Source organism: Phalacrocorax aristotelis, chromosome 9, assembly GCF_949628215.1.
Source record: "Phalacrocorax aristotelis chromosome 9, bGulAri2.1, whole genome shotgun sequence".
Classification (NCBI taxonomy): Eukaryota; Metazoa; Chordata; class Aves; order Suliformes; family Phalacrocoracidae; genus Phalacrocorax; species Phalacrocorax aristotelis.
Window position 1 is genome coordinate 37,447,509 of NC_134284.1, and position 27,752 is coordinate 37,475,260.

General features: G+C 48.1%; 1 protein-coding gene across 1 annotated transcript; it reads left to right on the forward strand.

The window, feature by feature from the left end:
• The first annotated feature begins 130 nt into the window (after positions 1–130).
• MIS18BP1 (MIS18 binding protein 1) lies at positions 131–27,030 on the forward strand. The gene is made up of 16 exons (XM_075104403.1): positions 131–723; positions 4,226–4,348; positions 5,406–5,914; positions 7,628–7,704; positions 9,700–9,830; positions 14,268–14,358; positions 14,769–14,926; positions 15,451–15,617; positions 16,601–16,709; positions 18,332–19,208; positions 20,128–20,300; positions 22,436–22,578; positions 24,711–24,859; positions 25,520–25,601; positions 26,245–26,302; positions 26,487–27,030. The coding sequence occupies exons 1-16, from the start codon at positions 258–260 to the stop codon at positions 26,582–26,584; spliced, it is 3,411 nt and encodes a 1,136-aa protein (XP_074960504.1). The 5' UTR covers positions 131–257; the 3' UTR covers positions 26,585–27,030.
• Positions 27,031–27,752: the final 722 nt, after the last annotated feature.

The following is a 27,752-nucleotide window of genomic DNA, read 5'->3' on the forward strand; positions in this document are numbered from 1 at the left end:
CGGCCGGCACCATTCCCCCCCCCCCCCAACACACACACAGAGTGGTTCTCGCCGCCCGGGCGGGCAGTGACGCAGCGCTCCTCTCCACCAATCCGGGCGTTGCGGCTCCCCTCAAATTCTGTAACAGCTGTGGCGGGCTGAGCCGCGCGCGCGCGCGGGGTCGGGCGGCCGCCTCTGAGGGGGCGACGGGACCGACCGACCGGCTGGCTGGCTGGCTGGCTGACTGACTGGCGTGAGGGGCCGGGTGCCGCGGCGGGATGATGGAGACGCCCACCCGCCGCTGCTGCGGGGAGCTGCTCCTGCGGTCGGTGCCCCTCAGCAGCCTGCCCGCCGGCGAGCTGACCCCGCTGAGGGAGCTCCTCGGGCGGCCGGTGGGCCCCGGTGTGGGACGCCCCGGGGGGCGGGAGCGCGACAAGGAGCCGTGGGACGCCGGCGAGGGCTGCACCGGGCCCGCCCCCGAGCGGCGGCTGAAGCGGCAGGCGTGCGAGCCCCCCGCCCGCGAGTCCCCGGCCAAGATCTTCCAGCGGATGAAGGCCCGGGCCGCGCGGCAGAAGCAGGGCCCCGGGCCGCCCGCGGGGGAAGCGCCGGCGCCGAGCTGCGACAGCGACCTGATCCTGACGCCCAACCCCGGGCTCCCCGCGCTGCGGCCGCAGCCGGCGCAGGAGAGAGCCCGCACGGCCGGGGCCGGGCCGGTGCCCGACAGGGGCACCCAGCCAGGAAAAGGTTTGTCCCGCCGCTTCCGAGGGGTCTTTTCCAACATTAATGACTCTGTAATTTTATAGACGTGGCACCTGGGGACGTGGTTTAGGAGGCACGGGGGTGTTGGGTTGGGGGTTCGGTTTGATGGTCTTAGAGGTTTTTTCCAACTTTAATGATCTGTGATTCACCCAGAAACCTGTCTCCTGTCTAACACTGATCTCCGACCGGCTCCCTTGTGCCTCTTGCTTATGACTCCTCCAGGGCCTGGAAAAAGCAGTCAATATCTGTTCATAGGTGTAGAAAAACATTGGTGCCAGGACTGATTTTCCCTCAGATGTTGAGGATTTTTATTTTCTTCTATTTTAAAGGTTGGTTGGAGGGGGTGTTTTAATGCTAAAATGTGTCTGTACCGTAGCTGATGTCTCTCACCGGCTCTTTAACTTGGAGGACTCTCTCCCGCGGTATTTTCTCCCTTTCTTGCTCAGGCTGGCTTTAACGACTCCCTCTGTTCTGTCTGCCAATGGGATTGACCCTTTACGACATCCTGAAAAATATTTTCAAGAGAGTTACATTTTAAAGGTGAAAAAAATCAAAACAACCAGTTACTTCAACTGTTCCCTACAGTCAGTACAGAAAGGGTGGTGGAAGAATTGTTTGGGTTTTGAGACCCCGGGGCGCTTCCCTGGGCAGCCTGGTCTGCGGCTTTTCCAGACCATCTTCTCTGTTTGACTGGTTGGTGTAAGGTGACTGCGTTCCCTCCTGCAAAGGTGCTGTGGGCGAGTGGGAATGGCCTTCCCTGTGACTCGTGTCCCAGAGCTGTGTGTCCATAAAGGTTAACAGAGGTGTTTTAGAGGGGAAGGTGTCCCGCAGTGGTGCCCTGTCATTCTCATGCTGTGATCACCTGGAGAGGGACACCCCCTGAGGTATTGGCTGCTTTATCAGAAGGGTTAGGCTTCGTTGCTACGTGTATTCCTGTGAAGTAAAATACTTAGGAATCTCCTGTACTAACCTTTTATTGAGTTCTGGGTAGGGGTTAAGACCTACCTGGTTTGTCTGTTCATTTTAAGACGTAATTGCAGACAACTAGGCTAAGTGCTCAGCCTGTCTTACCTGGCCGTTAGCATGGGCAGCTGTATGCTGTTCTCACTGGAGGGGATATCGAGTTGTTCTCAAAGGAACTTGCAGTTACAGAGGTGGCAGGGCACTCATTTTACGGTTAGATATGAAAAAGTCTTCCTAAATCTTCTTGCTGCAACATAAAACCACTTTTTACTCTTAGTATTTCTGTTGGATACAATGAAAATGAGATTCAACAGTCATCGTGGTGACTGGAATAAGGGAAACATTGTGCCCATTTTTAAAAAGGGTGGCAAGGAAGACCTGGGGAACAACCGGCCTGTCAGCCTCACCTCTGTGCTTGGGGAGATCATGGAACAGATCCCCCTAGAAGCTATGCTAAGGCACAAGGAAGACAGGGAGGTGATCTGAGGCAGCCAGCATGACTTCACCAAGGGCAAGTCCTGCCTGACCAACCTAGTGGCCTTCTGTGGTGGGGTGACTGCATGAGTGGACAAGGGAAGAGCTGTGGATGTCATCTGCCTGGACTTCTGTAAGGCCTTCTACACTGTCCCCCACAGCATCCCTCTCTCTAAACTGGGGAGATATGGATTTGATGGGTGGACTGTTCAGTGGATGAGGAACTGGCTGGATGGTCACATCCAGAGGGTTGTGGCCAATGGCTCGACATCCCAATGGAGACCAGTGACAAGTGGTGTCCCTCAGGGGTCCGTACTGGGACCAGTGCTGTTTAATATCTTCATCAATGACAGTGGGATCGAGTGCACCCTCAGCATGTTTGCAGATGACACCAAGCTGAGCAGTGCAGTTGACACACCAGAAGGATGGGATGTCATCCAGAGAGACCTGGACAAGCTGGAGAGGTGGGCCTGGGAGAGCCTTATGAGGTTCAACAAGGCCAAGTGCAAGACCCTGCACCGGGGCAATCCCTGGTATTAACACAGGCTGAGGGATGGAGAGCAGCCCTGCGGAGAAGGACTTGGGGGTGCTGGGGGATGAAAAACTGGACATCAGCCAACAATGTGCGCTCGCAGCCCAGAAAGCCAACCATCCCCTGGGCTGCATCCCCAGCAGCGCAGGCAGCAGGGCGAGGGAGGGGGTCCTGCCCCTCTGCTCCGCTCTGGGGAGACCCCCCTGCAGCGCTGCGTCCGGCTCGGGGCTCCTCAGCACGGGACAGACACGGGGCTGTTGGAGCGGGGCCAGAGGGGGCACAGAAATGTTCTGAGGGCTGGAGCCCCTCTGCTGTGAGGCCAGGCTGGGAGAGCTGGGGTTGTTCAGCCCGGGGAAGAGAAGGCTGCGGGGAGACCTTATTGCGGCCTTTTAGTACTTAAAGGGGGCTGATAAGATTCCCCGACTGGTGGGTGTCGGAAGGGACCCCTGGAGCTCACCCCGTCCCACCCCCTGCGTGAGCAGGCACACCCAGAGCAGGGGCACAGGGCCGCGTCCAGGCGGGGGGTGAATGTCTCCAGGGAAGGGACCCCACAGCCTCTCTGAGCAGCCTGTGCCCCTGCTCTGGCACCCGCACAGGGAAGGGGTTTGTCCTCATGTTCAGGGGGAACTTCCCGTGTTCCAGCTTGTGCCCGTTGCCCCTTGGCCTGGCGTTGGGCACCGCTGAAAAGAGCCCGGCCCCATCCCCCTGACACCCACCCCTCAGGTATTTATAAGCACTGATGGGATCCCCCTCAGCCTTCTCTTCTCCAGGCTGAACAGACCCAGGTGTCTCAGCCTTTCCTCATCAGAGACGGGGACATGTTTTTTGGCAGATCCCGTAGCAATAGGAAAAGGTGTAATGGTTTTAAACTAAAAGAGGGGACACTCAGGCTAGATCTAAGGAAGAAACATTTTACACTGATGGTGATGAAACCCTGCCCCAGGTTGCCCAGAGACGTGGCCGATGCCCCATCCATGGGAACATGCCAGGCCCGGCAGGACGGGGCTCTGAGCGACCTGCTCTAGCTGAAGATGTCCCTGCTCATGGCAGGGGGTTGGACTAGATGGCCTCTAAAGGTCCCTTCCCACCCACAGTGTTCTGTGACTCTATGACTTTTTATAGAAGTGAAAGATCTGAAAGTTTTATTTCCTTTTTAACAACACGTTTCCAAAGGTATATTTTGCCCTCGCATCATCACATCACAAACAGATAATGACTTTTGGTCAAATATCAAAAGGTGTTAGTATTGGTGCTCCTTGTTAGACCTTAATGCTATGAAACACACCCCATGTGTAGGCACCTCCAAACCCCTGTTGATTCCTGTGGGTTGGGTTACATCCAGACATGCCTATGCATACCTGAGGGTGTTTCTCACATGCAGCAGCTGTAACCCCCGATGGCAAGGGAAGGGTCGTACTGCCATCCACCTTGGGAGAGAAAAGAAAATATACTGTTGTATAGTGGAGTACGTTTTTCATCCCCCAAATTAAAATATTTTTTTGTATTATTATTTTCCAGAAGTTCTTTGCACTTGGGTTCCTGAGAACCGAACCACAAAAGCACTAGCCATAGATCCTCTGATATTGGAATCCCCTCACAGTTTCTTCTTGCGTGTAAAGCAGAAACTGCAGCAGCAAAAAGGTACTTGGTGTGTTGCTCTTGAAAACACTTCAAAAACTTCGTTGACTTCAGGGTTTCTGTTCTCTCGTGTGCTTTGGCAGAACATCATTGTTCTTCATCGTGGTCTGCGCCCAGTGGAAAAGGGAGGAGGAAACCTGCAAATCTGCCTTTTCAAACCCAGGGGTGGCATTAGGCTTGGTTTAACTATGGTTTAGGGCTGTGGGCTTCCAACCTTGAAGCTGACGATGTTAATCTGTTTGAGGCACTATCTCCTCTGGCAGTGAAAGCCATCTACCTTTGGGCTCCTGCTGCGGTTAAGAGTTGTTTGGAGACTAGGTGTAATGCTTTCCCTTTTGAATGTGAAACTTTGTGGAAAAATCCTAAACCTTTTATTTGCTGGCTGCCCCCTCCCCCGATTAGTTTTTATACATAAAGAGAAAAGGGTTGGTTTAGTGAGCAGCTCTCTTGTATTTGTTTTTTTTCCCCATATTGTTATTTAATAGCAACACTGTATAGGCTTCTGCCCTGTAATTCAGTTTTGAAAATACAGATGAAGAAAATGAGCGCCAAAGTCTTAGCAGTGTTCAACTCCAAAACTGAACTTAATTTATCTGAAAAATCAAACTCCGATGCTTGCAGCTCCCAGCATAGCAGCAGCATTGCTAGAAATCCAGGTCTTGAAGTCTGGAAAGATGGAAACATTTGAGATGTTGGTTTTTGTGAAAACAGATTTTGTTTTTTTGCTCTGCAAGGAGGATTCATTAAAGAAAAGATAGGAAAAGATATTCTATTCCTAGGTATAGTGTGCATTAGCTTGGTTTTGGGGGAAAGTGAGATATCTGTAAGTCTTTAATAGCGGGGGGTATTGATTGGGTGGTGAGGAAAAGCTAGTCCGAACAAATGGAGTGGCCTGCTGTTAGCTCAACGATTGAAACAGGCAGTGCTTTCACAATTGTTTAATGCTAATCAGTACAATCCCTCTTATTAAAAATGGAGCTAACTTTATGAACGTTTTTTTATTAGCTCTCAAATATCACTAATTTCTTTGTATTTCTTTTTTGTTTTTTTAAACGGACAGGTTCCACATCTTCAAACCCCGTCAAGCAGAACATTCCTCCATCCACAACTATAGAAAAGCCATTAGTCCGATCCGCTTTTCCGGAGCGGCCCGGGAACAATCCTACAGAGTACGTGACTGCGGAGAAGGGTGATGAGGATAGTTTCCTTGTGGAATCAATGGATGCTGATGATGAATTGTCTCAAGTTACAGTGACTAGTTCTGTGAATGTAAACTGCGCCCCTTCTAAAAATGGGGCTCAGTTAGAAGAAAGGTGGGGAAATGGAGAAGCAAAACGTACTGAACTTCATCACGACAGAAGAGAGTTGCAGCCAAGTCATAAGCAAGCTGCTCAAGGAGTAGAAAAGAATCTGGAGACTAATCCTCAAAAGCCCTCACAGTGCTTCTGTAGTATTATGCTCTCTTCTCCCAAAGTCCACATCCCAAGGAAGGGAAAGCCGAAAGAAGGCTCTAAGGTCCCTGTGGATAACCCTCCTACAGATCATGTTGCTGGTGAAGCAGGCAAAGAGGTAGGAGAACTTAATACTTTAGGGCAACTGATGTATTCCTGTGGGCTGCTTGTAGCTCGTAGCTGTGATTTATTTGGGTTTTTTCTTGTCAAAAAAAAAAAAAAAAGAGTGCTCGGAAGAGAGTATTATTGATTAGATCTTACTGGTAAATGCTTTCCCATCAAAAGGATTTCTTTTTTTCCTGTACTCCAAAATGACAATATTCAGGGGTTTTTTTTCTGGTGGGTTTTTTTTTTTATAAAAGGCCCTTTAGGCTTGGTATTCACAAGCCACAGGATGGGCCGAAAGAGTTCTCTACCGGAAGGAGCCTCCTGCGCCATCTCTTTAATACGTTAATTGCCATGTGTTGATGTGATGGACATGAAACAAATCCCTGGCCGGTCCAGCTCTTGGCTGTCTGCACAAAGCCAAAGAGGAGAGATCTTTCCCAGCTGGAGGCTAGGGGTGGTTCTAAAGTTAACTGAATCTGTACAGCTGGTAGTGAGGTCAAAGTCTTGGCTTTCCTACAGAATATCCACGCTTCTGTTCAATTAAGTGGGACCAGACTCTTCTAAGAGGCTAGTCTGCAGGGCTTATTTTGCATTCAAGAGATGCTTGTTAGTATTTACAACTTTCTGAATAAATCTCGAGGGAAGCGGTGTGTTTTGAAGCATGCCACGTTCCTCAGTGATTAGCCCAGGAAACCGGTGGGAGCGTACCTTCCCAAGGGCCGAGCTTCCTTTGTTGCCTGGAGAAACCCATGGGATTGCAGTTCCCTGCAAGTTAATTTTTTCGTTCTCCCTCACCATTGTCAAGCATGTTTGATATCTTTTCCTGTATTAAAAAGAAGTTACCTTTACACTAAGTTTGGAGTCAGATAAGGAACAGAGACCCATTAGTACTAAAGTTTTGTAGCTGAGTATAAGATACTGAAAGAGGAGGTGTTATTGGATGCTACAGATCCAAGCATTGAGTAGGTGCTGGCTGTATGTGTCGGGTACCTCTCCTCAGGCGGGGTTAAATCATTGGTAAGATCTTTAGTGAGGTCCAGACTGATGGTCAAAAGGCGAACATCATTAAAGAAAAGATCTGGAGTTTATTAACTGAAGTTGTGGGAGGAATAGTGATAGTTTCAGGTGTTAAAAAATGGTTTTCAGTGAAGCTTTTTTTAAAAACAAATTGTTTGACACACAGTTTTCCAAACTGCAACTCGAGTGCGACTGGCTTGCTGGCTACTTAATGCAAACGAAGGTACTGCAGCTCTGTGTGTCAGTAGTTTGCAATATCAGATACAGCCATTTTAACACTGTCTAAATTTTAGGAATAACATAGCTAATAAATACAGCTTTATATTTTCATGGATAATTTTTTAAGTGTAAGAGGTATGGCCTTGTGTTGGTATTGTTTGTGCTGAGTTTTTGGGTTTGCTAGAGGTCTTGGCCAATGATTTTGCCTTCTGAAAGTCAATATTAAATTACCCAAAAGCTTCTATAATTTAAATTCCTGTCTTCACTTGTGCATTAGACTCCAGCTTGATTATGCTTCAGCATTTCTGCGTGTCATGGTGGTTTTCAGTTTTTCTGGTCTGGAAGGGTGGTGCCTAAATATCTTCTCAAGTTACACAGGAGTTAATTTCTATTTTGCTAATGCCTTGGTGATGTTGCATAGCTTAGTCTAATCTAGTCTAATTTAAAAATGCCTTCTTTTTCCTCTTTTTTTTTTTTTTTGTAACAGAAAAATGTCTGCCTAACCAGTTGGAGAATTAAAGTCATGGATGGTAACACTGCAATATGTGTTGAAGGAAAACGGAAGTAAGAAAAAGCTTTCTGATTTAAATGCAATGTAAAACGTGGTGGTGGGCTTTCAGCATCTGAGCTGGAAAGGCTATGCCGCCTTCGCCTGGCTGAAGAGCTGTAGCTTTGAGACTTGTATTCCTGGAACATCTTGGTAACTGCTGAAACCAGTTCCACACGCTTCTGCCGCTTCCCTCCCCAGCCACAGGGAATGCGGCCCTTTGCTTCCATCCTAACCCTTGTGACAGTGCTTGCAAATCTTACCATGTCTTTAAACGTAGTTGTCTGTCTTATAGCCCATTTGCCTCAGCGCCTGCAGAACGGCAGAGCTGGTGCACGGGGGGATGAGGGGCTGCACGGCTGGAGGCTGAGGAGCAGTGGGGGAGAAGGAACCGTGGCTGTCCCGGCTTAGGTTGGCTCAGGTGGCCATGGGAGCTGCACCTTCGTGGAACTCACCCATAGCCTTTGGTAAATATGAAGCGACGCTGTCGTTTAAACTTCTTTAGCGAGGAAGGGGTGAATTCCTTCATGTGTGCAAGAGGCAGAGTGCCTACATACAGGAAGATGCTGGTTAAATAATTATTTCCAAGTCGATGAAAGAGCTTAAGAGGAATAAAGACAGATGTATTTGTCTAGTTGATCTCCCAAGCTGGTACTGACTAGGGGTCTTAGGGGCATCTACTTCATTTCCACAAAAATTCTCGTTTGTGGCTGTATTAAGTCAAACTTGGTGCAGACTGCCATCAGCCACGTGTTCCTGCCATACAATCTGTGATGGAACTATTGCTCCTACAGCTCTGGGGTGAACCATGGCAGCAGCTGATCCACCTGCATACTGGCTCCGTGGATTATTTTTTTTTGCTATGTTTTTGGTCAGGTTGTGTTCAAATAGCTGTAAGATGAGTAAAACAGGTGTCAGAACAAAGGAGAGATTTAGCGTGCAATGAAGTTGTTAAAGATGTTGTGAGAGTATACCCTTGGAGAATGGTATTCTACTCTTTCTGTAGTTAGTAGCTACCTAACACGTAGTTACCTACTGAAAACTCAGAACCTCACTCGAGAGCAGCAGCGCTGCGAAGGGCGGTAACTCAGCGTGCTTACCGAGAGGTGTCAGGAGGCCGCGTGTTCCGTACGAGGATTTGTAGCAGGGATTGACATTTTCATGGCTGTGTGGAAGCAACCGAGCCTCTTGCGTTGTACCCCTCACTACCTGCAACATGTTCTCTTTTCGCTGATGTGTATCTGATACATGGCGCTCACGCATGACATCTTTCATTTGCTTTATAGACCTTCTGAATTGACGTCTGTTAATATTTTGTGATGTTATACAGTTGAATGCTTTCACTGCCGTCTTGGGTTTCAGTCCTTAATAATGTTCGATAGCTTGATCTGTTGGTTGCTGTTGTAAAAGTATATTTAAAAAGCAAAACAAACACCCCCCACAATGCAAAACCAACCCAATAAACTCCCCCCAAACCCTAAAATATAGATTTTTCTAGTTTAATGATTGGGTCTGTTTTTTATTTCTCATGGAGAAGACCCTTAATTTCTTAACAGCTCTAATTTTTGCACATATTAGGGCTCCTTCTTCAGTTGTTCTTGTCCTTAAATAGGAATGTTAGAAATAAATATAATAATCCTGGGGAAAATATACATTTGACCTGTATACTGGTACTTTTGTAACTTGCGTACTGGTATCACAGCGATAATGAGCTGGAGCCCTGCAGTCCGTTTTGCTTCTGCAGCCTGGCGTCAAGCTAATGTTCTGTGACTTAACGCTTGCAGTAGTTGACATGTTCACTTTGACTCCGTCCAAGTATTAGGCAAGGCCAAAACTGTTTCTTTTCCAAGCTAAGAATAGAAAACCTAGCACATCCCACCAGCATATGTATCGCTCATAAAATATGTGACGCTGTCAGACTCGTATGGAATATCAGTGTTATAGTTTTAAATTACTTCTTCTGTGAAAACAACGCTTTATTTTTGTTCTTCATGTTACTTGTCTTTTCTTAGAGATATGAAAAATCTGTCTTGGCACAGTAATGCAATTGTGGAGCGCCTAGCACACAACCAAGTTAAAACTTCGTCTGGCAGTATCTACTTGCTACAGGGAAATATAGATTCAGCTTCGATGAGAAAAGAAGGTAAGATGATGATTCTTAATGTCACATTACAAACTGAGAAGGGCTTTAGATTTAGGGTTGAACATACTGCTGAAGCAAACGTTTTGTCTTCTGCTAACTGGGCCTGGTGGGTATTCGGCACATGCTGGAAAGTGACCCCAGCATCAGATCTCTAATTACTCTCTAATGTTAATTGTAGCTGGCATTTTTAGGGTGCTGCAGTTACAGAGAGGGCTTTCAGATCATGCAGTTGGCTAATGGGCACGTTCTTCTAAAGACGCTGTTTTTTGCTAAGATTGCCTTTGTGTAATTTGGGTCAATGTTTTGGCATTTAAACAGTGCTAAGACATTTGGATAGGGGTGGCTTATACGCTACTGCAACTACTCTGATGTTCGCATTCTATCTGTGACTCCTCAGCAATTAACCACTAGCTCTGCAACACTACGTGGCATTTCTGGAGATAGACAAGTTACGGTGTCAGTGCTTGATAATTTAGGAAACGAAACCATCTTTAGTGTCTAAGTGGTATGTTATACCACATCCAGCAAAACTTCCTGCCTCAGATTGTTTTGAAGCATGTGGAATTTAAAAGGAGACTTAATTTACACACACAGATGAAGTTAGGCTAGGCTTTATTTATTCTGCTTCATGTGAATCCTCTGTCATGTTCACTAGTAAACGAGCTGCCACGTTTGTGCTTACAGGCAGCTTTAGGAACATAAAGATCACCTGTGGCATAGGTGGGATAAACGCTTGCCTTACCACAGGCGTGCACTGTGTGCGTGATCGCACCCTTTTTAAAGGAGCGTATACGCATTCTCTGCGCTCTCAGGCCCAGGACAAGGCACCTTGTGGTCTATGGCTTTAATTATTTTCTTCTCATTTGCAGTACTGGGATGCATTTTGATAAATACCTGATGTGGCTGCTCTGACTTGAATTTTTTTATTAGCTCCTCTGCTGAATACTTATATTTGTTCTTATTTTAACATTCTGAGAAGGAAAAGTGAGAGCAAGAGACTTCTGTGCAGAGCAGCTCAAGTACTACAGAGGTTTCCTAAGCCTAAGAGTTAATGGACTGTGCTGGGGTCAATTCCTTTGATCTTAGGGCAAAACCTTCTTCCTTCCTTGCCTCCCAACACACAAAAAACTATCATGGGGTCAGTGTGGACAATACCCTGAGCGGATTCAATATGAATGTATGAATCAAAAGAGAAGTTAGAGACAAGCTAGTGCAGGTAGCCAGAAGAAATACCGCACCTAAAGCCTAACCTGAGGAGTGCCCTAAGGCCGCGCTGTTGGCAGCCGGGACTGTTGGCAGCGGCACCATCGGTTTGCGAGCGACGCCGCACCAGTATGGAACTACTTGGCTGTGGAAAACACATGATCACTGTGTACTGATACTCCAAATGACTCCTCAGAGCGCTGAAATGATTTGTGAAATGCCCTGCAGTGAGAGCACTGGCTAAGCACTTACCTACTCCTGCCTTGTCAGCGGAAGTGGTTGTCAGCAGCCTGGGACTCTGGGGTGTCCAAACCTATCCACCGGTCACCGTTGAAGGAACTCTGCAAGGGACGGTACAGGCTACTTAGTTGCACAGGATCTGTGCCTGGAACGGTGTTGTCTGGTTGATGTCCCAACAGCCCTGCAGCGGGGCTGTTGCGCACAACTGCTGTGGCACTCGCCCCATTCCAGCCTCCAGCCATGCCACGGCACTTGCGGTGCCTTGGCTACAGCCCTGCCTGATGGTCAGAAAACGTCCTGTCCAGTCGACAGAAAGAGCGAAGCGATGTGCTACAGTGAAATGCTACTCCTAAAGCTGTTCAAAGGAGCTGAAGGATGAAATAACTAGCATGTAACATCTCGCAAAAAACCCTGCTTTAATGCCCGTGGGCCTGAAAGGTGGCTGACGCAAAGGTTTTAAGGAAGTTGTTTCCCAAGTCACTTGAAATTAAGGAATGAGGAATTTGGCATTCATGCGAGGTAAACCAATAGAAACTGTAATAACGAGTGGGGCTGGCGGATGTACAGATAGCGAGGTATGGGGGAAGGCACCTACAGTGCTGCTGTAGGTGAAGTAATGCCTCCCAATGGTGTAGGGCTTCTTTGACGGCGCCCCTAGACTCTGGCCTTCTAGAAGGGCTCTTGGGAAGATTTGTAAGGACACAAAGTAGTTATCTGGTGAGGAGGGGGAGCTTCCGTGGGTTTAAATAACAAGAGAAAACGAGAGGAATAAAAAGAATCCCATAATGATGTGGGCTGTTGAGCAGATTCATCAGCTTTGTAGAAAAGAGCACGACCTGGGTAGCAGCAGCTGTAGTCTGGTGTTGCCGAGTTGCTCTGGATGGTGAGTGCTGGCCACAAAGTGTGTCAGAAGAGCTTCGGAATGGGCATTAAAATGATTAAATTGGCTCTTGATGAATGTAAAACTATGCATGTGGTGGTAGAGGAAAGCATATTGTTAATATATCAGAGAATGGCTTCATAGTTTGGTTTGGGAGGGACCTTTAAAGATCATCTAGTCCAGCCCCGTATGACAGTGTAGGATGATGTATGATTGTAAGGCTCTCAGTTCACCATAAAAACTGAGGAACAAGGTTTGGGGGTTTCAATAGGTGGCTCCATTCAGAGGCCAGCTTAACGCTCACCAGCAGTGAAGCAACTTGAACATCAAAAATGAATGGGGGAAAAAAAAAACCAAACCACGCTATTGGCTGTAAAACCCGTGTGAGGCACCAACATCGTGACAACTGAGTACAGCTCCACACCTTCCCTTCCTCCTCCCCGTGGAAACCCCAGCCACCTGCTCTCAGAAAGAATGCAGGATTAGGAAGGTGTGAGGAGAAGAGTGATGCGTTTAGAGTTACGACAAGGCTTTCCTAGGGCAAAGGACAAACCAAGTAATGACCTTTTGGCCTGCAAAACAGGACTGGGGAGGAGGTGGGAGAGGTTAATGAAGTAACAAAGGGAAAGGAGATGGTCAATAAAGATCAGTTGTGTGTTGTCTCTTGCAATAACAGAATAAAGGAAATAATAAAAAAACCCCAACTAGTGGAGGGGAAATAAAGAGCTTTTCATGCTACATGCATCTCATTTGTGGAAATCCTTGCAGGGGATGTCGTAGGTGCTGAAGTTTTACATGAGTTCCATTGGAGCCTGAGCAATTTCCTGGGAGACAAATTCTTCAGGGTTTTTAAATACATAGAAATCAGTGCTGATTTCTCAGGTGGAGGTTGGGAGGTTGTTTGGAGGGAATATTCCAGTATACTTGCCTTGCTTCTACGCTCTGCTTTGGCCTCTGCTGGTAGTGTCCTCCCCTGGTTGGGGCTAGACGTGCCTTTGGTTGTACGCTAAATAAGCTAACGAGAGAGCGCCTTGCTGACTCCCCGTCCTCCTGTAGGAGCTCAGTTACTGGAACTCTGTGGGTGCAGCCTGGCATTAATGTCCTGTCAGCACCCAAGATCAATAGTTTGTGGATGTGATTCCTTCTTTATTTTTTTATTTTTTTGACTTGTGTGCCTGTTGAATGCTTTCCAGTAAAGGTACTGCTTCCCAGAATTTCAGATAAATAGGCTGCGATTTAAGCTCGTTTCTAATCCCATGTTGCAGACCCTGCTTGCAGCAGTCCATGACCCCAGCGGTCTCGGTGTCAGAGGCTAAACGCTGCTGATTTTTCAGACGTTGCGAGCAGGCGAGCGGTGGCTCAGTGTTGTGCTCCTGCATCCGTACAGGTCAGGCCCTGCCCGCGTGAGGGCTGCGTGACAGCCCGGTGTCCCCGGGAGCATGAAATGGCACGTGTTTAGCTCAGAACGGCTGGAGCTCGAGCGATGCTTTTTTCCGTCTCTGTTGCAACAAAGGATTATGTTATACCTTTGCGTCAGTATTTGGTTTTAGGATAGTTGTCCAATTTTGGAGGCAAAGCTAGAGCCATTCTGTTGTATCTGTACTACCTGAAGCACTTTCCAGTTCTATAATATCATTGCTAATGCTTTGACTGCACCTGATCCTCATGCAGTTCTTTGCTTACGCCCTGTGAATGGTCTGTGTGCTCTTGGCTGAACAGTTTCCTTCCAAGTGGAGTTTCCTTGATAAGTCCCAAACAGCTCAGACCAAAGCGCAGCCCGAAAGCCTCAAGCTCTCTGAGGGACTGACTCCTGGCACGCTGCAGGGAAGCCACCTGCCAGCCCCGCAAGACAAATGGGGAGAGCTTACACTCCTGGTTCCCAGGAGGCTACAGTGCTGCCTCCGGGTTGCTGTCTGCCGTTAACAACCCCCCGGGTGACTTCTCTGCAGTACGCTGTTCTCTTAAACCGGGGAAACCTATCTCTCTCTAGTGTTTAAAGAGGTAGTAAGCTTCTGAGGTACTTACAAAAGCATGATTGTACTGGCTGTTATTTCTATCCTTTCTGGTTAAAGGTATTGCTCAGCTGTTGTTAATGCTACTTCTGTTTCACGCAGGATTTCCCTACCGTTTCATCAAAAGATTTACATATGGGTTTTCCAAAAGGTGGAAGGAGTATGTTGAGGAGTTGCTTGAGGAAAGGAGGAGGTAATTTCTTTGGAGATTCTGTTTCATCGCAATGCTCTTTGAAGTATTTATTGAGATTTTGCCTTTTAAGAATGTTATACTAGAGGAGTATAAAAGACTGTAGACGTGTGCATGAAGACTGCGTTCAAGGCAAATGCTGGTCCCTGCTCTGGAACCCTTTCACCTTTCCTCACGCTGCTGGTTTGGCTTCATTCCGCTTGTTTATGGAGCCTTAGAGCAAACACCAGCAAAGCAGCAAAGGGCTTCACTGCGCAGCGGCTCGCGGGGTGTCTGTACAAGTGCAGCTCCCTGGGCCCTTGGGCTTTCGCCCAGATGAGGAGGCGACTTCGAGTTTACCTCAGTTAATGTGGTGTTAGAGGATGGCTTTTTCAGGTGTTTATCATTTCTTTTCTTAAACTCCAAATCACTAGGAAAGAACGAAACCAAAATAGTGGTGAGGATGAAAATGAAGAGAGTGTCTCAGGTACGGATGTGCTGAAAAATGCAGGAGGCTCAGCAAGAGCGGCGAAGAAACCTGAAACCAGAAACACCACCTACGAAGTGTTACCGAAGAATAATGAAAACACTTGTGAGTATTTAGTAATCCTTTTCTGTGGACAAAAATTGGGGGCTTTTTTGAGAGCTGTCTTTTGCTGGGGAAAACATCTCGTGCCTGGTTTGTATCTTGTTAATCAGGTTGTATGGAGGAGGTTGGGCGAGGTGTTTTGTTTGTGGTCACTTAGGCTGCAGCGGTCAGGAGCGCCGACGTGTTTCTTTATTCCTGGTTCGCAGCCGTACGGCAGCTGCAGCAGCACGTGCCATGGGGCTGCCCTGAGGGAAGCCCTGGGAAAGGAAGATGCTGTAAAAGCTGTTTCATTTTTCTCTCTCGATACAGTTGGGATTATAAGGATTATAAAGATTATAACCTTCTAAACAAAAAGTTCACAACAGTAAATTTTATAATTTGTGAAGATTATTACTTCAATCCCGGTGAGGTATGCTTATTTCTAACCTGACCACTTTTAAAAGGACAACATAACGCTGTAGTAAGTTTTATATTTTCCATAACACAGTATTTGGGACAAAACTATTTCTCGTTTTTTTTCCCTGTAGATACGACACCGAGGCACAATTCCATATTGAATGACTCAAACACCGTTTACACACGTAGTGGCCGTCGCGTTAAACCGCCGTTAAGTTTCTGGTGTGGGCAACGTGAGTTCGTTGATCAGAATCTAAATGTTACTATAGAAGAAGGTGGAATAGATTATTTGAGCTTGGTAAGGTTCTTTTGCATGTTGTTACTTAACCATATCTTAACCATAGTGAACAAACCTGGCTAGGTATCTAACAGGAGGAGTCCAGCTCTGACAAGTACCTGAAGAGGCAGGAAATCTTGGAAACGTTATAAAAACATTTTAAAACAAATGAAAAAATAGTCTTAACCTCTGTATTATCAGATAATTGTTGTTGTCTGTAAAACGGGGATAATGGGGAATTACTTCTGGAAAAATAAGTGGGTTTTTTGGAAGGTAAATGCATCAAGCAGGACGTTGTACGCAGGTACTGGTTTGGGCCACAGAGGCTCCTAGGTAAAACGCTTCCTGTGGTATCGTGATGGCGGGTCCCCACTGCAGTGTTTAATCACGGGAGGGGTGCTGGTGCTGCAGGCAAGCTTCTGGGTTAATCCAGCCTGGCCTCGGTTCTCCCCTCCCTGCGCAGGGTTTTGCATTTGGTAGGACCAGATATTTCCTGATTGCTCGTCTCCCGACCTGTCCAGGTCACCCTGGTTTTGACTGAGGGGTGCTGGTCTTATTTATCACAATGCTCTAAGCAACTCTGATAACATTCGGACAACAAGTGAAGGAAAGCAGCGTTCTCTGTGGTCGTTGCGAGCTTTTTCATTTTATTTCAATCTCTCTAAGATTGGCTGAGTTTACAGAGTGGGGGTGCACTCGCGTCACGGCTGCAGCAGCGACAGTGTAGGTCTGATTCGCCACCAACTCAAGCAGTTCTAGGCTTTAGGATTTTAACTTGTGTTTTAGGATATTTCTATTGAAATGGGATCTGGCTGAGTTGCTTCAGTGCATGCATTTGTGTGAACACCCATGTTCACCAGACGGTATTTGGTAGGTTCCGGGCAACGTTAGGTGACTTGTAAATCCACCCGTCCTGGAAACATTTGGCTTTTTCAGAGCTGGCATCGTTAGGCTTGATATGTAATCTCTTGCAGAAGCTTAGATTAAATTGTTTTATTTTGAAGATGTTTAGTAATGAAAAATCCCAAAGAAAGACCACTTCTACCTCTAAGAAGACAAAAAGGAAGGAAGTAGTGAAGGCAACAGAAGAAACAACAAAAAGTCAAAGTAAAGGTAAAAAAAAAGTGGTTTTTTTTCTCTTGTTTTGAAGTTATTGACTAGAGCGAGTCGATTATGAATTGGGCGCTGGAGCAGTATGGTGATGTCCTGTTAATGCAAAGAAATTATTTAAATCTTTTAATGGTCAATTGCATCTTCTATGAAGAATTACCAGAGTAGCGTCAGTGCCTAGTTCTCTGGTTCTACAGCTCCGAATATAAACTAGGTTTTTAAATCACTTCCATAGCAGGAATGCACAGATTTCTTTCTGGAAATTGAAATGAAAGGGTTATGATTTTTTTTTTTTGAAGTTTCTGCTCCTGTACTTTGGATCCCCCTTTACCTGTGACTCGAGAGAGCCTGAAGAGAAGCAGAGTTCACCAGTCCAGTGAACTGGCGGTCTGGCTTTACTTTTTAAGCTGGAGGAATTAAATCAGATAAAATGCCTATGCAGGGAGAAAAAAAGTTATAAACAGAGTTTTAAACCCTGTAATAAAATTTTGGACACAGTAGAACCCTGAAAATGATATAAAATATACAGCAGAAGTGTCTCTTTTAAAACAACTGCAATGCTTCCCACAGAAGAGCTGTATCTGCAGCACAAGGAAAGCCTTTGGGATGTTGTGTTTGCTCAGTCTCAGTCACAGCATTTTAGCAGCACTCTCTGCTTACTATTTCATTCTCTTTCTACTTAATAATTTCACATTCCCTTTTGCAGCCTTGATAATCCTAATTCTTTAAGTCGCTGTCTGTCCCGGGGGTGAATGGGGCAGGAGCAGGGCGCTCCGTACGCGAGGGGCCCTCCCCGCTGCTGGCTGCACTCCCTGGGAGCCGGGGGTCGCTTGCTCGGGCTGGACTCGGTGCTCTCAACCGTTTCATGCTATGTCCTCTCTGTGAGAGTCACACGTAAATGGATTTTCTCTGCTTCTTGCCTGCCACGCGGAGGCACGGCCTGCCTGCTGGGACCGGCTGTCATGTCTGCGTCGTGTAGCCTCTTCTTCCTGAAGAATTAACCCCAAATACATAGGAGCGTATGTGTGAGGGCAGAAGGCCTTAACCCCTCCGAGATACACGTCTGGGGAAGGAGGTGTAGTGATCCCAGGGAGCTTCACTAGGTGCTGTTTGTACTCAGTTACGTCTGGTAAAAAGTTACGGACATCCCTCAACAGCAGAAATGCGTTTATAGTTATCTGTGAGGTAAATCTTTGGAAATGGGTTGCAGGTAACCTGTGCTACTGGCCTCTTAAACGGGGAAGGGGCGGGCAGTACAGATCATGATGAAACGCTCCCAGCATCACCAGTTTCTCTCTGAGGTGACGTTTTGCTGTGTCTCGGAGGGAAGTGGTGTTTAATTTATTTTTCTATCCCAACGTGACCGTTCAGCAGAATATCTCCTTGGCCAGAAGAGCTCTAGATTTCTGTGAATGCGGCGAGAGGCTTCTGCAGAACACAGGGAGCTGCAGGCTGGAGGTGTGCTGCTCCTCTCTTCCTCCAGTCTCTGCAACAGAAAAGAGTTCTTGGGTCATAACCAGTGTGGGACGCACTGTGTCCCGCAGCAGGCTGGTCTTTGCTTGTCTGAGAACACAGTGATGATTTACCTACGATGTGTGACATGGTACCGACATCATCTCTTTCAGGGAGAAGCACTGAAAAAGAAGTCAGTTCCAAAAAAGAAACGAAGTCCGCTGGAGGCAAGGAGGCCCAGCGCTCAGCTTCAGATGACAGTGAAAGCGATCATGCAGTCAATAGAGCAATTAAAACTCAGCTTTCTGTTAAGCTGACTCCCTTAAATACTCACGTACTAAACAAAAATAACTATAATAGCAGAATCCCTGGAACAACAAAAGAAAAGAGAGGAACAGAACATGGAGAGCAGACGGCGCATCAGCCGTCTTACAAGTACTCGTTAAGGTCAGCCAAGCACCTTCTCCAACACAAGCATTTAACAGAAGAATCGTCAAGCAAAGATGAGGACGAGGAATCCAGTGAAGATATCCCGCTGTCTATCAAAAGGAGAAATGAACCTTTATTTAGAAGAGAGACTCAGAACTCTAAATCTTACTCTAACGGTAAAAGTTCACAGGATGATGCAAACAAGGTGTCGTGTGAACAAAGGACAGTGCAACACTCTAGTGCCTCCCGTAACGTGCCCTTGAGGCAAAGTGTGTCCGGATCTGTTAATGGTTCTGATTTACTTAAAGGGAAAAAGGCTTCCAGTGAATCTAATATGACCCACCTGCCTGAGAGGACAATGAGGATGAGAAGCAGAATCAACCCTCCACGGTATTTGTTTGAATCTGACACTGAGACGGAAAGCAGTGAAGAGGATTTTCAAGTAAAAGAAAAGAATTCAAAAGTATCTAATAAAAAAACAAATTCTAAAGTTTCTGGTACTGCCAAGGTTTCAGCACCAAAATCAAGAGAACCTGAGAGGGGAAAGGTGCAGAAATCTCTAGAACTTTTTCCAAGGGCAGCTGACAGTTGGTCTGAAAAGGAATTACAGAAGCTCCACAGGCAAGTGGTTGCCCCGTCTTCACAGGGCAAAGATTCCCTCGGCCATGGGGAGGCACGATATGCCAGAGGGTTTGGGTGGCCGGGATTTGGGTTTTTCAGATTCAGTCTCTTTCATGTTATTTTAAAGGCTTCCTTCACGTTTACATTTCATCTTCAAAAATAAATACCGTTAGCAAATTAAAAAATGGTGGAAGAAAAGAGGCAACTGAGTATTTTCTAACATAACTGTAGGTGTGTGAGCCTACGGCGGCCCCTACCACTGCCACCAGCATAAAGCCAGAAGAACACAGATATTAGGCAAAATTCTGTGAATCTGTTCCTCTCCCTGGTTTTCAGAAACGCGCACCTGATCTTGTTAAAAGTGATAAACATTCCTATGAGCCAAACTGAAAAGCACAAGTAGGTAAATAATATGGTTAAAAGTATTTATATTTGTGATTTAGATGGTAAATCAGAGGTAGCATAGACTCCCCTAATGGAATAAAACGTTAAATACATCAGCATGCCACATTTAAGCCTCGTAAAGGGGAGATTAACTGCGAGAATGTTTAATTAATGCGTTGTCCAATTATGTAAGCTACTGGGCAGTATTTAATATATACATTAAGTAATAAAATGACCATGTTTGGTTTTGTTTCTTCTAGGTTAGAAACCTGAAAAGTCAAGAAGGTGTGAGCTCGTGTCTGGGGGGGGAAACCTGCTGCAAATAAGAAGCTTGTCTTGTAACGGAGCTGTTATCTTAAATTGTTCAAATAAATTTTTGCATGTTTTAAAGTGTCTGGACAAGACACCAGAGACAAGGTTCTCTGTGTCCAACGCGCAGCACCCTGTCTGGGAGGGGCGGCCGCTCCCGGGGCGTTGTATGTGGCAGCGCAGGTTCCTCTGCGTGACGAAGGCTGTGGCTTTGTTTTCTCGGCAGGGCCATTGCTTCGTTTCCAAAGCACAGGAACGGCTTCTGGGTGGAGGTAGCCATGGCGGTGGGCTCTCGCTCGGCTGAAGAATGCCAGCAGAAGTACGTAGAAGAACAACAGTCGAAAGGTTCCGGAACGCATGCCAAGAAGAGCAGCGCGTCAGGAAAACCAGAACAGAAAGGTACCGACATCTTGGTTCTGGGTATATCGTTGTCTTCAACTGATTTTAAATTCAGTATTTATTATGTGATGGGAGATACAGACATAAACACACATCAGCGTCCAGCAGTGAAGGAGGTCTTCTGTGGTACAGAGTTTGCTTGCAGAGCTTGGAGGATGTCATAAATGACTGAAGTAACAAGAAAAGGAAGGATAGCTCTTGGAGCCTCACAGATAATGGGCGACTTGTAGAGCTCTTGATCCAAAAAGGATAACGGGGTGCCTGTACTCACTGGGGGCAGCGTGGGGTGAGAGCAGCGAGGTTATGTTCTCTGGTGTTGGCACCGACGCGGCTGTTGCTGCGTTCTGTCCCGTTCTGAGGTCAGTGACTCCTGTTTACGGATAGCAAGTGCGCCCTGAATGAAAGGCATGAGGTGCTCGGTCAGTTATTTAACACAGGGAAGGTTACAGTGACTCAGCAAGCGCTGAAAGGAGTGCTGCTTGGTCGCGGCTCCTGGCTGGCCCAGACGTGCCATCGCATGGCCGTGGGACGCGCACGCTGTAAGTGGTACACAACTGTGAGCAGAGGCGACTGGTGATGTCTCTCGGCGGTAAAAGCTGTGCATCCATCTCTATGTATTGAAAGCATTAAAATCAGTTTTTCTGTCCAAGTGAGGCGATCCAGGTTACTGCTAGTTCCTGAACTTCAGGCGGGAATGTTTGGCCCTGGTTTGGTCACCGCCGTACCATAGAACAGACTGGATGATCTCCGTAGGTCTCACAGAATCCCAAACTGGCGGGGGTTGGAAGGGCCCTCTGGAGCTCATCCCGTCCCACCCCCTGCGTGAGCAGGCACCCCCAGAGCAGGGGCACAGGGCCGCATCCAGTCGGGGGGTGAATGTCTCCAGGGAAGGGACCCCACAGCCTCTCTGGGCAGCCTGTGCCCCTGCTCTGGCACCCGCACAGGGAAGGGGTTTTTTCTCTTATTCCTTGGTGATGGGAAAAGGTCCACCCCTTATTCTATGCCACTTATGTCATGCCCAGGTCCTACCCTTTCCTGTCCATTCCAATCAATCACCACCACTTCCCTGTCTGTATATATAGACTTGGCGCCTGCCTTGGTGGGTTTGTGGGAGTGTGATATAGTCAATGTGCCAGGCCTCCCCATATTTGTATTTCAGCCATCGTCCCCCACACCACAGAGGCTTTACCCGCTTCGCTTGCTTGGTTGCAGCGCACGTGTCACATTCGTGGATAACCTGTGCAATAACATCCGTGGTCAAGTCCACCCCTCGATCACGAGCCCACCTGTATGTTGCATCTCTCCCTTGATGGCCTGAGGTGTCATGGGCCCACCGAGCTAGAAATAGTTCACCCTTTTGCTGCCAGTCCAGATCCACCTCAGCCACTTCAATCTTGGCAGCCTGATCCACCTGCTGGTTGTTTCGATGCTCTTCAGTGGCCCGACTCTTGGGGACGTGAGCATCCACATGCCGTACCTTTACAACCAGGTTCTCTTCCTGGGCAGCAATACCTTGCCCCAGTGCGGCAGCCCAGATGGGTTTGCCTCTGCGCTGCCAGTTCTGCTTCCACTGCTGCAGCCAGCCCCACAGGGCATTTGCCACCATCCAGGAGTCAGTAGAGAGATAGAGCACTGGCCACTTTTCCCGTTCAGCGATGTCTAAGGCCAGCTGGATGGCCTTTACCTCTGCAAAGTGGCTCCATTCACCTTCTCCTCCAGCAAGTTCTGCTACTTGTCGTGTAGGACTCCATACAGCAGCCTTCCGTCTCCGGTGCTTTCCCACAAGGCGACAGGACCCATCAGGGAACATACTGCTTTTCATCTTCTGGCAGTTTGTTATACAGTGGGGCTTCTCCAGCACGTGTCACCTCCAGCCAGTGTCCCAGCCGGAACCAGGACACGCTGCGATGGGTATGTAAGGCTCTAGAGCAAGGTTCCAGCTGGGATGTAGCAGAGAAATTATTTTTGAAAGCCTAAGTTGTATAAGAGCTCAAAGGGTCACAAACTATAAGACACTTCTGCAAAGGAGAGGCTGAACTGTGTCAGGGCATTCACTGTAGTTAGCGAATTCTCAACCCGTGCTATGTAACTAATGTCTTAGAACAATTAATATTTTAATATTTTAATTCACGTAGATACAAAAGAGCCGGTTATGATAACTGCCAAAGTGGGAACCTTCAAAAGAAAGCAGCAGATGAGAGATTTCCTGGACCATTTGCCGAAGGACAACCACGACGATATTTTCACTGCGACGCCCTTTCAGCACAGAAGAGTGAAGGTAAGTCTGGGAACATAGTGTCTGTATGCGTAAGCTTTTCTGGTTGGTACTTCAAGGGTGTGTTACAAGCCTGCTAGTTCGGTTCCATCAACAAAACCGTGCGGATCTGGGGGAAGAGGCTTATTTCCTGGCTCTGTTATCACAATACTTCGATTGCCGGCAGCGAGGACGTGTGGAACGTGGCTTCCGCAGGCAAGCGTTACGGCTGCACGGGTGCGCGATGCCAGCCGGCGGTCGGGGCGTCCCTCCTGCCGCTGGGAAGCGCGGGTTGCGCAGCGATGCCCCTGTCCTGGGGCCGACTGTCGGACCCTTGGGCCGTGCAACCGCGTCCTTTCCAAAGTCACGCTGATGCTTAACAGGACTTTTTCCTCTCTTTCCTCTCAGCACATCTCACATGTAAAACCACTTACCCCTCCCCGCTGCCTGCAGGTGGTTTCTCTTTGGGGGTGCCGTTTCCCTCTCGCCCTGGCCCTCGCCTGTTGTTCACTCATGCTCGGCTCTTTGCTGCCTGTTGGGGCCCGAGGGCCGCCCCTCTCCCAGGCTGGGCTCGCCATCCACAGCAACAGGAGCGCCCTCCCCTCCCACGCCACAGGCAGCCCCAAACGCAGCCGGCAGACGCGGCACCAGAGCCAGAGAGTGGCACCTCAGCTCTGTCGTCAACCTCTGCTTAGCTGCCGTGAGGTGTGATGATGCGCTCCAGGTGTTAGTTAAGGCTCTGTTTTCATTTGTGGGGAGAAAGCCACTCATTTATCAAGAGAATAATTTATTTTTTCCCCACTGTAGGGAATTTTTGAAGTATTTTCATAACACATCTTTCTTTTTGCTGTTACTTGACCAAACAAGCTCTGTCTATCGAAACTAGTGCCTCAGTTCCAGCAGGGACTCCAAACCACACCTGTACATCTCGAGACGCTCATTCTGTGGGTTTTCTTGGTAGCAGCAGTGCGTTTCTTATTCTGGACGTGTGCGGAAGTAATGCCATGGCCCGCTGGAAAGTCAGAATTTCAGCGGTGGTCGCTTCATTGCTTTCTATAAACCGCAGCGTGCGATGGAGAAATGCCCGTGACCAGCACGAGCGGATTGCCTGGGAAAGAATCGATGCACCTGTGTCCAGGGCACCCTGGTTTTGCAGGGGATTCTCCAGGAGACTCGTCCTTTGGTAGAATAGAGTTTCAGCCAGAGATTTGAAAGGGTTCTTTTTTTCCTTTTTTTTTTTTTTTTTTTTTTTTTTAAATTCATTCTGCCCAGCTTGTGCTGTGCAAAAGAAGCCAGCCTCCTTCTCCCGAGTATGGTGGGGTATAGCTCCGGAGAGAAATTCTGTATATTGAGGAGTCCTGAGTGGATTCCCCTTCCACGACCTAGTCCAGCCCCCTCCTTGAGCCCACCACGCAGGCTCTTCACAGCTGCGATCTCCTGTGCTAAGTTCCAGAGCTGAATTATTTGCTGTGTGAAGAAGCACAATCTTTTATTCGTTCTGAACTTGCACCTGCTGACTTTGTCCTCCTCTTCTCACGCGAAAAAGACAGCGAACAACCGTCCTGGTCCCTGAGCAGCCCTGACACCAGCTGTAGCTCTCCCCGACCCTGCTGTGCTTTTCATCATCTGCGCTGCTCCTCTCTGAACCTTCCAGTTCTCTCTCTTCAAAATGGAAGGACTGGATGTTCACTGAGTAATCCTGAAATCCTCCTCCTGAATAGTAAAGATCAGCTTTGAGCTTGTAATTTTAGTCAGAAGTTGTTTTTTTGAATGTGTAGTAGCAGCCAAAAAAGGCCAGCAAAATGTTGGGCATCCTCAGGAGTATTAAGAGCAGGATAGAGGCATCGCTTGGCTGCTGCGTTGCGTCCTTGTCTACCTGCGGTCTGTGTGCTCTGCATGTAGCTGGTTTCTGTGTCTCAGGAGGGATGTAGCGGAGTCAAAACGCAACTGAAGGGAGTGAGGGAATGCAGCGACTGCCTGTCGAGGAGAGGCCGGAGTCTGGGACTCCCTGGTTGGGGAGGAGGGACAGCCAAGGTTGTCAGGGTTGTGAAGAGGCTGTGTCCTATCGCTGCTCTGAGACAGAGTCGTGGGAAGCCTTGGCGGCAGACTTTTGTTAGAAAGGGCAGGTCACTGATTGCTCTGATGTGGCTTTGTAGTTGCCAACGTTCCGGGGAAGTCATGAAGATGATGATGACGACTTTGCACTTACGGACAACCCCATCACACCCTCCTCGGCTGTCTTCCCTATGGTGAAAACCCCTCAGTGTGAGCATATCAGCCCTGGTATGCTGGTACCCATCAACAGGTAGGAACTCGTACCACCGGCCCTCTGCTAAACTCTTCCTTTCTCATTGCCCCCAAGACTGTTTCTTGTCTTCTGAGAAAGATCACTCTTGGAGCTGGGACAGCGGTTCACTTCCAGACTCAGGGCATGCGTGGTAAAGCCTGCACTCCTGGAGGGATTTGTGTAGAGAACGCGCTTCCCTTTGACAGCGCGTGCACTTTGAGCTACTCAGAGAAGCGTGGGCAACGAGAATGGTGCCAGTTGCGTGTCCTTTTACTCTCAGTGAAGGTGGTGATTTGGGCTTCGCCCTGAGCAGAGGTTTCTCTTCTTGTTTTGAGTCTTAAACCTGTTAACCCAGTTGCTTCAGTCTTTACGGAAACTGGAATCGTCTTGAAACTTGTGGAGTAACTGGCATTTTACCTAACGGACAAAGAACGCACACCGTCTGGGAAGGTGATGAAGCTGTCTGATGCTTGTATTGGGTGTTCTAGCATGTGATCCTGTTCTGTGGGGGTATGCTCCCAGAGCTGCTGTCATACTGAATGGACCAACAACTGTTTTTAATGGCCATGCTCATTTTCTCTCTGAGTTAGAGGTGTAGGTATAACGCCTTTAACGGCATCCAGCGGATTCTGTGGGCGGCACACCAGTGACCATAACGTGCTCTGTTTACATCTACAGGAATGATTACGACAGGCACGTGTTCAGGATGCAGAAGAACACGCGGGGCAGCAGAGGCACTTGGGACAACGTCAAGAAGTCGGTAATGCTGGTTTCCTTGAGCGTGGCCTAGCGCTGCCTTGAGGACGCAAAGCTTTGTGAAGCAGCAGGCAAAAGAATGCCGGGGTCACAGGCCAGCTCTGTGGCTCTGCTGCTGCATATTCAGGAAGGAGACCGGGAACCCTCCCCTCCTCCTGCCCCAGCTTCTGGCTGAGGTATCTGCTCTTGCAGAGAGGTTCCGTTTGTTAGACGAGTGTTTATTGTAGGGATTCAATCCGTTGCTTTTCTTCCAGGATTTGTTAACTGCTTTTCAATTCTGGGATCTTTGGGTACATTAAGTTCCTGTTACATTCTTCTGTACGGGGGGAAACAGTAATTCTCACCTTGTATCAAGAAAGTCCCTGAATTTATGTATTTATTAATTCTGTATCCTGAATTCTGTAATTCTTCTGGCTTTTCCATGAAAAGCTGAGATCCCAGAAGTAGAAAAATGGCTCCAGCCTCCACTTTGGTGAAAGCCTTTGTGGTAGTTAAAGAGTTTAAATTTTTAGAGAAAACGTAGCATAGCAAGGGGGCAACTTCATGCCGGTGCAATGACTACTGAGTCTGTGCCAGGCCCCGGCTCAGCGCCGTCCCCGCGCAGGGGAGCAGCTGGCTGAGCAGAGCCTTTTTCTCCTTTCCGTCAGGCTGGAGGCGTGCTTGGGACACCAGTGTCACACAGAACCACCTCCAGTTTTGGTAAAAGTAAGTGCTTTTTGTTTCACTCACTTTCGCGTCACCGCTGGCTTGTTGGGCGACCACAATCTTAGCGTTTAATAATTTTTCTGCAGGGTTTCTCAGAAGCGTCTTTGCTTGTTGGACCTTCTGTACCTGCTTTTCAAGCTCGGGCACGCACACTAATAACCCCCCCCTCTTTTTCTCCTTGCAGACGTGAATCAGCCCTCTGTTGTAGGGAAGCTCTTTGTGGCTGAGGCAGCAGATTCATCAGATGAAGGACAGGATGATTTCTATTTTTCTGTTTCATGAACTCTGGATTTTATTAGTTCAACACCTCTGCGCCCCTGGCGTGACGCAAGGGGGTTTGGCCACCCCCGAGGTGGTGTTCCTGTGATGTTAAGAGTTCAGTTTGGAAACCCTGACCTGCAGTGTTTTTATGTCTTTTAACACCACCCTCATCTTGCCACCGATCCAGCAACGGCTGCCTCTGCCCGGTGTACAAAGCAGCACTTTCTTGCCCGGGCTCCTCCTTTCCGTTGCCCTGTTTCTCCTGTAGGAGGGAGAAAGGTGCTCAGATACCAATTACCAGCAAGTTTTGATTCATTTTAAGATAAAATATCTTTTTGAAGTATGGCTGTACAATAAATTATTAGTGTACAGTCTGTAACTAATTGGAATTGCTTTTTAGCTTCCTCGGCAGAGAGTTTGAATTTTTACATTTCCTTAATGTAATAAAAAAGGAGAAGCTTATTTTACTCACGTAGTAATTGGACTATGTGGGGGGAGAAGTGCCATTCACACGCTGACCAGCTGAACACGACTGACGGATATCAGGGCCTGCACGTGTTTTCATCCTCTCTTGATTTTAAATAGCCATGAACGGCTGATGTCAGCCTGTTGCTGGTCTGTGTCAGACCCATGCCCCTCCTGGGCCAGCCAGGTGCTTTATCGCTGTTCGATTCCCTCACTTCTGTACGGGCCCCTTCAGGAACGTGCTCCAGGAAGGGATAAACCCGTTCCTTTGCCAGGTAGCCACGGTGTGGCAGCACCAGGCTGCAGCGGGGCGCTGGAGGGAGGCTTCCCCCGGGGTCACCTGCAGCCAAGCGGGCGGGGATGGGGAAGCAGGGGTGGTGGGGGTGGGAGAGGAGGGGAGGGGGATGTACTTGCTGCCTGGGCCCATCCATCCCTACGTCGCAGCTGTCAGCGTTCCGGGCAAGAACAAGGAACATCGGGCAATTCACTTTTTCCCTAGCAAACATGGGTACTGATCTTGCTGCGGATGGCGAGCAACTGCCGGTAGGCTCCTTCCCCTCTGCTGCCGCCTTTCCACCCAAGGCAGAAAGCCTTCCGTTGCCAAAACGCTTCGGCCGTGGTTCTCATTAGTAAAGGAGTTTTGGAATGATCATACCCAGCAACCAAAAGGCAGCCTTGCCCTGTGCCCCAGGAGGCGCCGGGCAGCGGTGGCAGGGCCCCGGTG

Coding starts and splice junctions, on each gene's coding strand:
- MIS18BP1 (XM_075104403.1), top strand. CDS start 258: ATGATGGAGACGCCCACCCGCCGCTGCTGCGGGGAGCTGCTCCTGCGG. Junction 7,705..9,699: donor TGTGTTGAAGGAAAACGGAA/GTAAGAAAAAGC, acceptor GTCTTTTCTTAG/AGATATGAAAAATCTGTCTT. Junction 19,209..20,127: donor GAATTACAGAAGCTCCACAG/GCAAGTGGTTGC, acceptor TTTTCTCGGCAG/GGCCATTGCTTCGTTTCCAA.